General features: G+C 39.4%; 1 protein-coding gene across 3 annotated transcripts in view; it reads right to left on the reverse strand.

Annotated features, from left to right (window-relative positions):
- Positions 1–9,897: 9,897 nt before the first annotated feature.
- Positions 9,898–14,503, reverse strand: part of Phip (pleckstrin homology domain interacting protein) — a 116,525-nt gene continuing 111,919 nt past the window's right edge. For all 3 annotated transcript variants that reach the window (XM_023718739.1, XM_023718737.1, XM_023718738.1), the window contains exons 34-37: positions 14,049–14,212; positions 13,342–13,607; positions 12,444–12,641; positions 9,898–10,656 (exon numbers count right to left, since the gene is read on the reverse strand). In XM_023718739.1, coding sequence (XP_023574507.1) covers positions 10,013–10,656; positions 12,444–12,641; positions 13,342–13,607; positions 14,049–14,212 — 1,272 coding nt within the window. In that variant the 3' untranslated portion in view covers positions 9,898–10,012. The remainder of the gene's footprint in view (positions 10,657–12,443; positions 12,642–13,341; positions 13,608–14,048; positions 14,213–14,503) is intronic.

The raw sequence follows: 14,503 nt of genomic DNA on the forward strand, positions 1-14,503 counted from the left end.
ATAAAAGGCTCAAGTGAACAACTTCTGCGGATAACCCACTACTATTGTGGACTGCTAAACTGTGTTGGATTGTTTTGCTGAATTCATGCACCATAGTATTTAGATGCTAATGGAATACCCATTTCTAACAGGACTAAACAAAAAAAGGCGATACAAAGTAAGGACCATTTTGTATCTGTATATGCAGAATAGTTAGAATAGATATATAGCTACTTTCACTTAATTCAGCGAAGAAAGATTTGTACAAGTAATGTTTGGACAGGATATCCTGTCTGCATCTTGTATAATGGATAACTACTAAGAAGATAACAATGTACCATGTATTAATTATTGAAACTGTCCTATTAATCAGTTTTGTAACTGTCTCATTGTTGTTTCTCAAAAAAAAAAAAAAAAAAAAAAAAAAAAAAAAAAGGCTGCTCACAGACTCATCAGAAGTTTAGAGTAAGAATCCCAGCTCACAAAATGAAGGTGAATTTTTTGGACACATTTTTTTGATTTAATAACTTTGGGTTTTAAAAAAAATAATGGCCATCAGAACATAGAGAAAAGACTATCTCTTCAGTAAATGGCGCTGACAAATTTGATATATATATGCAGAATGAATCTAGATCTGTCTTACAATACACAAAAATCAATTGAAATGGACTGAAGACATAAATCTGGAAGCCGACCCTATGAAATCACCACAACAGGGGCTGGCTACGACATCACCCACCTGTATCTTTCTTACTCTGGGAGGCTGAAGCAGACAAATTACAAGTTGGCCCAAAAGTGCACCTCTGCTTAGGACTTACTGAGAAGACTCTCAAAGTCAAAAACAAAGCCAACAAACAAGCAAAAGCCAAGAGGCTAGGGAATAGGTCAGCATGGAGACTGTCGGTTTAATCCACAGCACTGCACCAAGACACACACACACACACACACACACACACACACGCACCCCTCAAACGAAGAACTAAACCAAGGGGAAATAGGACAAGGAATTGCGAAGGCATAAACTCAATAGCCAGGATCCCCAAAGTACAGGCAACTTAAATAAACAGGGACAAACGGGATTATAATAAACTAAGAAGCCCCTGCACAGCAAAGGAAACCAGATTAAGAGATGACCTACCAAATGGGAGAAATATATGCAGATGGAACTTTTAGCACAGGCTTGCCACTTAGCAAGAGTAACCTACTTGCAAAGTGGGATTCCAGAACTAAAGACACTTCTTATGTTGATCAGCTTTTTGTCGCTGAAATCGGATAGCTGAGAAGAGCTTAATGGGAGGAAATACTGATTTTGGCGGATGGTTTCAAAGATCTCCTTCTGTGGCTGGCGGCCTGGAAGGATAGGAGTGCGGTGCAAGGTCAGAGTGGGGGCAAGAGCCACCTCGCTATCTGTGGCCCCAAAGCCGCAGGCCGGCCCTACCTCCCCCCTGGGTCAGACTTTCCCACTGCCTCTCCGTGGGTGCTGCTGTAGGCCGACTCAGTACACTGCCTTTGGAAAGCCTCATCTCTGGACAGACTGTTTCGAGCTATTTTATGTCTAAACTGTAACATTACCCAGAAAGACATACAAATGACAAAAAAATGTTAAATTTCGCTGATCACCAGAGAAAAGGAAAGCAACACCTCACTGAGCTATCATCTTACCCCGCTTAGAACAGTTATGAAAAAGACAAGCAGCAGCCATGCGCAATGTAAACACCTGTGACCCCACCCACATGCAGGTGAGGGAGGGTTGCAGATTTGAGAAATACCTGGGCAACTTAGCGAGAATCTCAGAGACAAGTTTTTAAGAAGGCTGGAGATGCAGCTCAGCAGTAGAGCACACCTGGGTTCAATCTCCATTGCCAATAAACAAGGAAACTAAGCAAATTCTGCCAGGACAGAGATAAGAGGACTCAAGCCCGCTTAATGGGAATGAAAGTTAGCATGGTCGTCATGGAAATAGTATGGAAATTCCTCAAAAACTGCAAAGAGAGCTATCCTACGAGTCAGCAGTTCTAATACTGAGCACAACACTATTCACAACAGGCACCTTGTAAGGTCAACCGGGGTGCCCACCGTGAATAAAGAAGATGTGATGCGAGACTGGGCGTGGTGGCGCGTGCCTGTAATCCCAGCGCTTGAGAGGTGTGAACAGGAGGATCACTACGAGTCCGATCTATGCAGTGAGACCCTGTACACTCTGTCCTAAAATACATAATCAATCAATCAATCAATCAATCAATCAATAAGATGTGATGTATCTGCTCAGGGAAGTACTACTCAGCCCTAAGAATGAAATCCTGTCATCTGCACAAAAACAGACAGGTTTGGAGCGCATTACATTGAAAGAAGTCAGACACAGAAAAACAGCACAAGCTCTTAGGCATTTTTGGAAACCTACAAGATAACCTTGCAGAAGTACGGATGGGATAGCAGTCAGCAGAAATGGGGAAGGGTCTGCGGCACAAAGAAATTAGTTTTAGGGACTGGGCAGGGTCTGCAGGAGAAATGAGAATGGGGGAGATGAGAGAAGGAAGGAGTGGCCTACAGTGCGGGGGGAACACCGAGGTAAACTCCGTTCGCTTCTACAATGCTTGTAACAAAAATGATGGACATATATATATATGTATTAACTCTAGAGTATAAGACTAGCACATTTAAAACATTTCTAAATGAAAACTGCATTTGGTTTTTCAATTAACGACTAGTTGGAAACCCCTCAACTTATGCCAGCCCTCTCGACAGCTAAGCTAGCATCGCTCACCACTCTCACCTTGGGGATAGGTGGAAACATAAATTGCGTTGAAATAAATAATCTTGACAAATGTTTTTGTAACAGTGACTATGTTTTGTATCTCAGATTGAATACAGTTTCCAAGACCTCCTAGTAAAACTTTAGATTCATGTTAATTAATGGATAATCATTGGATATCTACTTAATTTTAAGAATACTAAAATATTGCTTAACCAAAATTTTAAATTTATACTTATTTATATTTGTGGAGTGGCTATCTTTAGAACAAAACATGTTCAGTTTTACAACCTTAAGGTTTAAAAGTCTTGCTGTATCTATTCATAAGCTTTCCCTTCAACAAAAATACGTATGATTTAAATTCCTTTCCGTTTTCTTGGTATAACAAGCTGGTTACTGTGTGTTACAATTTATAATTGACATAGGTAGCTGAGATACACCGACAACAGCGGCAAAAGGAACAGTATTCAGGATAATTTTTTTGTTGGGTGTGTGGGAGATACACTCCTGTAATCCCACCTCTTGGAAGGCTGAGGCAGGTGGACTGAGAGTTGGAGGCCAGTCTGGGACTCAGGCAGAGTACAATCAAGGCCACCCCGAACTACATAAGACCCCATGTCCAACCCTTTCGTGTTAGTGCCAGAAAGCACAAAAAGAACTTCGGTATCTATAAGTGGAATCAGAATTGGAAAAGAAACTATGATGTGAGGGGAAATTTGGCAAAGTGTTCTGTGCCTTGATGCTGTGCTTATCCACAAGGAAAGTCTGTAAAGGGGGAGACAAGGAAGACCTGACTGGAGAGTACGGTGACAGTACAAAACTAGAATTTGGGTGTTAAAAAGATTGAGCTGAGCTCAGTGGCACAAGGCCCTAGTTCAATCCTCAGGAGGGGAAAAACTTTCAGGAACAAGAGTGAGTAGTTTAACTTCTATATAACCTACTGAGGCAGACTCCACTGCATTTTCTTTTTTACTTAGAGGTCTTTGATATTTCAAATAGTCAAAAAAGTGTGGTGTATTGTACACTACAGTTCAATTTGTGATTCCCCAGGCTCTCTGGCAAACAACAACCTTGACTACTGTTGTATCAAATATTTCACATCAACTCACACGTTCACAGTAACACCTTACAAGCAAAGCCTGGCCCCAAGTCACAACTTGCCTAGAAGCTTCGCGTCCAATGGCCCATTTTATTTCTGGACTGAAGAGAAAAAGCAAGGTTGAGTAGCAGGACAACGCACAGTGAGAGAAAAGTACAGGCACGAGTGTCAAGTTCTACTTAATGGTAACCTAACCCCCTGCTTCCTACGTCCACTCTGTGCCCCAAGTGGTAGCAGTCAGTGTGTGGCCACTGTGTCGGCTGAAGAGCTGTGGAGGCATTTCCTGCTGGGTGGTTAAGTCCTTCATCCCACTGTTCCTAAACAATGGGGAAACTTCGATTACACAGCTGATGTAACAAAAATTCAGGAAAAAGTGGTTGATGAAAGCAGGGCAGTGGGATTTTTCTCGGTTGGTTCTTCCAGATTTATTCTAGGTATTAGTAAGAGCATATTTTAGCAAGAAAAAGGTACCTGAGAACTGTTATCTGCTTTCAACTGAAAATTGTACTTCATACAAAAATCACTTAAAGATTTCAGGGAGAAATGAGCATTAATAACACAAAATTATGAATTACTTCCTATGTGCTTAATTTACATCATTCATGTTACATTTTTACATAGCATATTATTGAGATTAAAACAATACTGTTAGGTAGTAAAAATGTTGATTTGAGAGAATATCTAGGAAAATATCAATTTTTTTGACATGTATAGATCTCAGTATCTGTACAACTATGTATCAAAGTTTTCATCTTTCTGCTAACTTTCCCAGAAATCTGAGAATTTTTGCAAAATGTTATCTTTTACAAAAATACCTGAATGTTGATTACCTAGCGAAGTAAGCTACGTGTATTAACAGAATTGTTCTAAGCAGATACTTTTTTAAAAAGGAATTATTAGGGCCAGCAGACAGCTTAGTGGACTAAAGTGCCTGCTCAGGCAGAGCACAGCAGGATTTCGATCTGGGCCTGCAGGGCTGGCCCCGCCCCTGCCCCGGGGGCGCGCTGAGCCGGTGATTGAGACTGAGTGTGGTAGCCCCCTGTAATCCCAGCGCTTGGGAGGCGGCAAACAGGAGGATCACGAGGCCGATCTGTGTAATGAGACCTGGTACTAAATACGTAGAAAAAAAAAAGTAATTTTTAACCTTCAGCCATTCCATAATTAGGGTATTGGAAAACCTCTTTGTAGTAATGCTGAACTTCCTGCTAAACGGCATCCGTGGCCGCTCTTATTATTACTGCTGGACTTAGTATCGGCTATCAACATAGAGGGTGGACTTGATCTCGCAGTTTCACTGCGCTTTCGGCCACTTTGGCCACCGGCGGCGCGTTCTGGCAGAAAGGCCTGGGCTCAAGAGCCCTTTGGGTGGCGCCGACAGCCGACGGCTGGGGCCGGGGCCAAGGCACCATCACCAGCCTCTGCTGCCCGGACCTCCCCGCCGCGTGTCGTTACGCCCATCACCCAACCGCCCTCCCCAGTGCCCCCGCGCCCCCAAGGCGGCTGTGGGAGCGAGTCCCATACAAGCCTAGCAGCGGGACGGGGCAACCTGGTTCCACCTAGTGACCTCTGCTACAGAACTGCTTCTGTAAAATGAAAAGTACGTGTCAGGTGTGTTATGGCTTCCTAAAGATAATGAAGAAATGAGTCTTCACGAAATAGCTTAGAAAAACAAGTTTTCTATTTATTTAAAAATAAGTTTGTAGTTACTACATTGCAGGGACAGAAATTCTTACACATACATTCTAGTTTGTATAAAAGGATCCAAAGAATTATGCATCAAAACTAACATAGAAAGTGTCCACGTAACAGTAAAGAAAGGTCCAATCAGTATGTACAAAAAGAAAGGGCACTGCTATTGTGGTGTGAGACCGCTGTTCATGAACTGACACTCCAGGTCTTCAAGGAGAAACCAAAACCTTAATAAAGCTAAGTCATTAATTTGCTCTCTTAACGCTCATTAACGTTATCACATACAACAGATTCGCTTGTGTTTAACATTTTCTGTACAAAATAAACAATTTCAGTTTGAAAATGTGTCAGTTTCAATTCAACCCTCTAGGCCAGTTACTTAAAAATTGAGCTACATTCTACACATGTCTAGGTACCCCATGACAGGTTTAAGAGTGCTCTGAGATCTCTCAGAAGACCTGTCCTTCTTGAAGCTTTAATATGGTCCAAAAATGTAACATTGTGTTTTGTCTCATCTTAATAGTGTAACATTGTGAACATTCAACACATTCTCAAAAGTAACCAGTATGTGCGTGCACCATATACCACCTCAAGCTGCGCTGGCTCCTTGAATGTAGAAACTCAGCCACACGCTGTTATGTATTTGGTTTGTGCCATATAAGGTTAATTTCCTGATAATTTTATCTGCATTAGAAAAGTATTTCAAAACAGCTATCAAAACTAAAAATATATATTGATATATATAGCCTAGACTTTCCCAGTCAATGCTGCACCGGAGTGTGGACACGCTGTCACCAGAGCACTCGCTTAGGAGACTCCAGCGCAGCTTTGTGTAGAGCACACGGCTCAAATGACTTCACGGAGCGCTTCGCTAATTATCGTTAACCAAAATAGTTAAGTCTCTATTAATTTTGGCTCAAATCACTTGGAAATCAGAGTTATTGAGGGGAGCGCAAGAATGCAAGTGAGGAAACACACTTCTCCAGTATTAACAGGAAGATGCATTCTCACCTACAGGTAACTTGCCCAACTTGTTCAGAAACACTGTCTAAGTTAAGTTGGAGGGTAGTGCACAGAAGATAAAGCGTCCCTATCACGTTCAAAATCACGCCTCCTCCCTACAGGGGAACACTTGTAGCCCTTTTCATCACTCGAAGTATCTTGGTCCTTTCAACCTATTCCAACAAATTTCAGGTGACCCAAAATATTCAGAATAAAACTGTTTTCTTTCTACAGAAAACAGAAAAACCAAAACTGCTTCTAGCTTACATCTGAGAAATGCATCGGTAGCCAAGTGCACAAAATGGAATGCCAACACTAAGTCCAGCGAAGTGAGGGGCTGGCCCGCAGTCGTCGCTCCAGAACACGTGCACGCTGCCGACACACAGCACGCTAACTCAAGGCAGCTGCTACACACGAGGCTCCTCTGCGCGCCAGACAGGGCAGCACCAGGGGCGCGCAGCCTCTTCTCTGTTCCCTGGCTTCTGCAATGCACCTCCAAGCGATCCTCCATCACCCCCACGGCCTCTCGCGTGCCCTCATCAAACTCACACGCACAACAATCTGTAACGTCACCAGGCTTTCCTAGTGAAGCTGTAGACAAGAGCACAGCCCAAGCCTGCACCTGCAGGATGCACAGGATGAAGTGTGAAGCTAGAAATCTACTGCCAGACATCATCAGATTGGGATTAGAATGGTTATACTACTCAGTGGCAAAGTTTAAATTTTGGAAGATTTACCTGGAGCATGGTGGTGTAGAAAGAGTATTACGGTTGAGGACTTAAAAATATGTAAAATGTTTTCTACACTCCATGCAAGTAAGCATTTCTGAAACTTTAAAGAAATTTGATTAATTTTTATTGCTCAGCTAAGACAAGTGCCAGTATGCCCTCTGCCCTTCCATACAGGATGTTACTGTTTCAGAGAAGATAGCTTTCCTTTTCCAAGTGGTAGAACAGAACAAAATTGTGGTGATGGATTAAATTTAAACGAACTTTCGCAACATATAGAAGCTAAATTATAAAAATATAAAATCTAAATATATCTGATATCACTAATACATTTTTAAGTGTTTCAGTTACAAATAATCTGATCCAAGTCATTTTGCTTTGCTAAGAACCCAGTGTCTGAAAACGCCCAAGTACGGTCACAAACATTCAGTGTCTTCAGAACAGGAGGTGCACGCGGCGCAGGGGAAAGCGGGCCCGTGGGACTGGAGGCGTCTGCCCGGGCCGCGCGCTTCCTCCTTCTGTTGCACACCTTGGAAACTATACACTTTTTTTTTTTTTTTTTTTTTTACAAAAATGGATTTTATAGTCTATTGTTTTTCCTAACAGAATGCAGATAACATCAGGAAATTACATTATTTCAAATAGATTGCCTTCAAAAGCAACTAATTACTTTGATTTAAATTTCAAACATACACACTATTATTTTCAATAATGGTGTAACTGAGACTCATTTTTCTATACAACCAAGCCATCCATTTCTGCATTATGAAGTTTAACTACTGAGTTTTAATTATATAGTTAAATATATTTGTTAGAAAAAAATAAATATACAAAAAACCTGAAAATTTTGAAATTATTTTTCAACTGCAAAATCACAGCAATTCAGTCAAGATCTGGAAAATGGTTACTTAATTTCACAGGAGAATTTCTGTACAAATTTAGTTACAAACAATCTAAAAAGCCCAAATGCATCACTTCTCATTCTTCAAGACAGCTAAATGACAGTTAACATTACCCTATCTGAAATGAGAAAAGAATTATGTAATATATTTTGTCACGGTTCAATTAAAGACTTTATTTTTCTACTCATGCTGATACATATTTTCTTCATTCTTGCTTTTTAAAAATGTAGTATCTGAAAATTTTGGTTACATTTTTGTACCATACCAGTCCTCAGAAAATACTACATTCTTTAAACTTTTAAAAAACTTGGACAATACTTTTTAAACAATAGAAATGGTATTTATGTTGGGTTTTAAGGTATAAAATAACTGTACCATAAACAAATAAATAACTGCTTTCTTTTTCCATAGCAGTACATATAGCAATACATTCTCCTAAGTCATATAGTTATCATTTACAATAGACAACTTAAATTTTACTAATGATGCAAAAAATAATAGAATACAAGGCACAATCATTAAATGGAGTTTTTCTTTAGGGTGTATACTGACATACCAGCGTGATCAAGATACGGTAAAAAGTGCAGAAAAACACAATGTGCAATGAGACCACTGTATAAAACATGATTGCATAAAAAGTGATTTGGCCTATTTTAACCTTTAATAATTGAAAATAACCAATCTTTTCCTTAAAATTAAAACTATAAAGTATGACATTTTAAAATTATTTTTATTCTACCACTATCTAAAAAATCCTGAAAAAGAATTTATACCTGGGTATATATAAGTATGTGTTTGTATATATATTTAACTATACCCATTTATCAATATATACACATACACACACAGACACATTTCTTTGTAAGCCATTTTAGCCTATCAGATATGTCTAAAGTTTAGAAATGACATCAATCCAGATCAATAAGTAAACATCAAATCTCATACCTTTTTCCTGTATTTTCCTTGAATCCTTTAACCACTTAAACATTTTCTCTAAGACATCTCTGTCAAAGGACCCACCAGTGCATTATTCTCTACTCAGTACCAAAAAAAGATATATCTCAGCATAACTCTTTAATAACTTGCTCTTTAGAATAAATAGCCTTTCTAATATTGAAAAGTGTATGCTGTCCTGACAGTCAAAAACAGGCTTTCCACTGCACTGATTTTTCAGTCTTTGGCACAATAAACAGAGATTGAGTGATTGATATTAAGAATCAAGGTCTGAAAAATTAGACAGTCAAATGTTTTCCAATGTGGATATGTTTCCTTTTCATCAGTATTATTTTCTCTAAGTTTGGCAGAAATGGAATAAAGCAAAATCCCCCTCTAGGTAACTTTATAGATGAGCATTCTATAACTAAAAAGGTTTTAGGATATTAAATGGTGAGAATTTTCTATTTACCTTCAGAGGAAACATACTTCTTGACTGCTACTGTGTAACATGTCTTCCCAGGGGCATGACTTCTGTATCAATAAAAATGTACCTTGCTTGGTCAAAAATAATTCTTTTTAGCATGAAATGCTCTAGCACTAGGAATACTATGCTCCTTAAGAGTGTAGCAGAACTGTCTCTCCCATAAATAAATCAGGAACTCAACAGTCCTCAATTTCTTGTTTCAAACACTGAATGAAATGAATGTGGAAATGCGTAACCTATCTAAGGGCAATAAATAGCAAACATTTAAAATATATATATGTATATATTTATATGTGTTCATTTGGAGAAGTGTCGCCTAAGGTTTCTGCGAGTCAAATTGTTAACACCCCCTCATCCACCACAGCAGCAAGGAAGCAGAGGCCGTAGTTCTAACTCCTTAACTGTACCTGCTCTATACATTTCAAAGCATTTTGATTCAAGTTACCAACCAATCAAATTTGCCTTTGCTTTTTCAGTCAACTTCCGGACTCGCCCTCTACTGGAGGTTCCGAAGGTTAAGGAAGTGTCCTCAAACAGCAGCTGCCTCTGTTCCTCCTCTGAGTCGTCCTCATTGTAGAACGCGGTCCTCCGGCCTTGGTTTCGAGTTCTCATGTGGGGTTCAGAGCCTTTGAGGGCTTCAAACTCTTCCTCCTCATCTATAACAGGATCATCTGTCTTTTTCCTGTTACTTCTCCTTAGTACTTTAACATTGGCAGGAACTAGGAGATCTGAGTCTAGTTTCTGTGTTTTTATCTTCCTTTTGGGTTTTCTGCCTCCTCGACTCTTTTTCTGTAGCAAATCTTCCTTAACAATAATATTTGTTTCAGGCAGAAAATTGCATGTTGAAGAAGGAGCCACCTCATCTCTGCCAGGCTGCGAGTTATTCTGCTCTGTGCTTTCTGACTTTGCAGGCTGGGGCTTCTTGGGCTTCCTGCCCCTTTTCTTGTGTGTCACCTCACTGCTGTTGGTGCTCACATCCCCCTTGGGCTTCCTTCCAGGCCCCCTCTTCACAAGTTTCGGTGGCTGTCCCCCATGGCCATTGACTTGAATGGTGCCTGGTATAAGAGCGTTGTTCTTGTAATCTCCTAAAAGGGGAGAGCAACACATTTACTACGTGTAACTTTTTTTTTTTTTTTTTGGCTCCTCAAACTAGTCAGTGAAGGGCTATTAGTATATGTAATAATGCAACTTTATTTTTTTACTAAAATAAAAAGAACTGATCAAAGGCTAATAGAAAAAGATCTGTAATGACCTCATGGGCGAAATAAAAGTTCAGAGCGAATAAACCACTTAAATTGTTGCTGTAATTAATGACAGCTGAGATTAACAAAAATATCTTCCTATTACCTTTACTATCTATTGCAGTACATGAGTTCAGTTTGAACTACATAAAATGTTTACTTGTATAGTTTAATAATGAAGCATTTTATTGCTTAATTTGTTAGAGGGTTTCTCTACAGTCCTTCAAACAATTCAGTTATGGAAAATAATCTTAAATGTCATATCCAGAACCATTTAATTCTTAAATCTGGGTAAATAAGCAATTACCCCTTGCTTTCCTATGTCATTTGTTCAATGTGAGGAATATGAGACAAGCAAGACCAAGTAATTCCAATGCGAGAAGAGTGGAGACTATCAAAGTAATTTGTATCTGAAGGGGGTATTTCAAAACTTGAAAGGTAATAAGACTGCATTACACTAGGAGGAAAAAGACATTCCAAAGAAAGAAGAAAGGGACAATGACATCTAGAGACCGAGACTTTGACTGGAACACAAAAGGGAGAAAGAAGGCTAGGAAATTTGGAATGTTAGGAAAGAATCAAGTAATGAAGAACTTTATTTAACAAGCAAAACTGAAACTTTAAAACTAAAATTAAAATCAGATTCCAAGTAGTTTCAGAAAGGAAGGATTTTAATTTTGTGTGTGTGTGCGTGTGTGCACATGTGTACACATGTGTACATGCATGCCAAAGAAAATGATCACACACATCTCCTGGGCTGCAACAGGGAAGACAGACCAGAGCTGAGACAGTAAACAGAAAAAGAAGTCACTTGGGAACTAAGAGAACTGCTCTAGCAAGAAATGGTGCTCGCCTGAGTTCAGGCCATGGAAATGCAAACAGATCGAGAGCTGTGACAGCAGGTTAGGAGGAGGCGCCCACTTTAAGTTCATGTTGGTGGCTAGATCCCAGTGCCATTAGCTGAAGTAACACTTTCACAAAAAAGAAATTAAAGGCTGAGGTACTAACATTAGTAAATGACTTAGACATATTTTGGAAGTGGGTGATACAAAACTTTTTACTGGGCTGTCTGTGGTCCCAGGAGCCATACTGTTTTAATATTCCAGGACAGATTTTACCAGGGACTCTTGCCATGTGCCACATGAAACATACTTTCCCAAAACTTCGGCACCTGAAAGAACTTGGGAGCACAACTGTGCAGAGCCAGAAGCTGGACACAAGAACTGAAGGCTGACAACCCTGAGGAATCATCACTTAAGCTACTGCGTTTTGTGACCTAAAGAAAAAAAGGGATGCTATTGGGGGTGAACTGAATCAAGTTTAAACTCTGAAAATGTAATGTCTTAAGGTGTTGCAATGATGAGTTTTAAAACTAATTTATCACTTTAGAAGCCTCTAACTATAAAAATTTTTATTTCCACATAGTGAGTTCTTCTTGTCTCTCTTAAATTTAATGACAATAGTTTGCTGTTGCTACGAAACTGCAAATCCAAAGTTCTCATTCCATTTGTCAGGAATACAGACTGTGACTGGTCATCAGGCAGCAGGCACAGAGGAGACGAGAGCACTCCAGCAAGAGCGCTGTCTGTGACAAAGACCTGCCAGGGCTGAAGGCCACAGCAGCACCTCACCTTGCTCAAGGACAGCTGACGACTTGGAAAGAGCGGCCGCCTTTGAGAGCACAGATGACTTCATTTTACGTTTAACTGGCTTTTCCTTTTCCATGTTTTCTTTTGTAGAATTATTCTTAGTGCCATGACTAAAAGTGGCTTGACCAGGACTTGAAAGAGTATTCAAGGCTTTGGAATGTTTCACAGAATTCTCTAGTACTAAAAACACATACACAAAAGATTAAAAGGTAAGACAATATTATTAAATACTTATTAATCTAAATGGAAATAAAACGTCTGAGATTGCTTCTAACCTAAATTACTTGAATTGGCCAAGATAACAAAATCCACGGGATGCTTAAAGCTCCCCCTAGAAAGGTCCTTTTTTTTTTTTTTTTTCAGTAGAAGCAAATGCACACATGTCCTCAAAGATACTAGGAAAGCACTGTACCACTGAGCTGCACCTCTACTCTAGGATACACACTTTTAATAAGCAAATGGTACACCCAAGTAGAAATTGCAGCACTTTCAGAAGCTATGGAATCAGTCCAAAATTATGAAGGTAAGTCTTAGCAAAATACTAGCAAGTTTAGATACTAGGACAAATTCAGGCAGTTTGGATCAGCTTGTTATTTGTAAAGCATCATTCTATTCCTAAATCTGGATTTTCTTTTTTTTTTTTTTTTTTGGTGGAACTGGGGATTGAACTCAGGCCCTTGCACTTGCCAGGGAAGCGCTTATTCTACTGAGCCATCTCCCCGGCCCCCTGCATTTTCTTATCTAAACTACATTTTTTTTTTTTTTAAAAAAAGGAAATCTAGTGCAGAAAATGACTAAAAATGGCAAAGTAAAAACCTAACGGGGAGGGGGAGGGCACCCACTGAACTGACTTCAGCTGAGAAATGCAACTAAGCCTTACTTGTTTTCCCTGGCACTGCAGACGTGTTAGCTTTTGAAATTAAAGTCTTCACTGCAGCTGACGAAGTGGATGGCTGCTCAGCAGTGATGGCTGCATCTGTGAGCACGCGGCTGCTCCTGGTGCGGACCACAGAGCTGGCCTCCGCCCTGCCATTCACCTGCACGGCACTGTGTCTTGGGGGTGCTGATCGTGTAGGTGTGGAAGGCGACGAGGTAGAGATTTCTGACGTTAGCTGGGGTTTTAAGATTCTTTTTTTCCTTTCGGGGCTGTAAGTAAGATTATTTGTTTAGACTTATAAGAGTGACTAAAACATAAACAATTTTATAATACTGCTGAATCCAACATTTTTATGAAATATGTTAAAATATGAGATTTGTAGTGGATTTCATATGGTTGTGAGCCTTTGAAAAGTGATTTAGTGAAGGATTGCCATAAATGCTACAGTTATATGACAGAAAGCATGATGCCATCACTACCCTAAAAATGCTGTTTTACTTTGTAGATTTAGCAGTTTGAATTTAAGCACTTACACTAGTAAAGCTTTAGTTTAAAAGAATAAAAATCCTCCACATCATAGGAACTTGCATGTCAAATATATCATTCTGTAATATAGGGAATAGTAAAGGAAGTATTAAAAAACACCAAATTCTATCATTTAGATGACAAAGTTATACAGATCAGTTATGTAAATAAAAAGTACTACATACCTGGACGCAGTACTACTGGACAGAGAGCTGCTTCTGTTTCTTTTCTTCCTCCTTTTGGTTAAAGTATTTCTTTTATGAAAACGAAGAGCAGACTTATAATCTGATAAAACTGAGCTAATGTGTTCTTCAAAGAAAGCAGATAGGCGCAGACTCATGCTGTAAATCTATAGAAAGGAAAAAAAAAAAAAAAAACCCACAGAACTGTGGTCAAATATTCTCCAAAGAAAATGCCTGGTCTGTAAACATGAAAACATAAGCATTTTTCCAACAAAGTATATTTAGAACGTAAAACGATGCTGTTGGTACTGCTTCTCCCTGATCGCTCCTGGTGAACAGCAGAGCAAAACATTTTTACACTTAAATTATTTTGAGTTTAGATTAGGACTTTTTCCAGTTCTGAACGTAATTAAAAGTTTTACTCTAACTTGTGATGTTCCATGCAGACCAAACTCCTC

The sequence above is a fragment of the Octodon degus genome, unplaced genomic scaffold (assembly GCF_000260255.1).
Source record: "Octodon degus isolate 3935 unplaced genomic scaffold, OctDeg1.0 scaffold00061, whole genome shotgun sequence".
Taxonomy (NCBI): Eukaryota; Metazoa; Chordata; class Mammalia; order Rodentia; family Octodontidae; genus Octodon; species Octodon degus.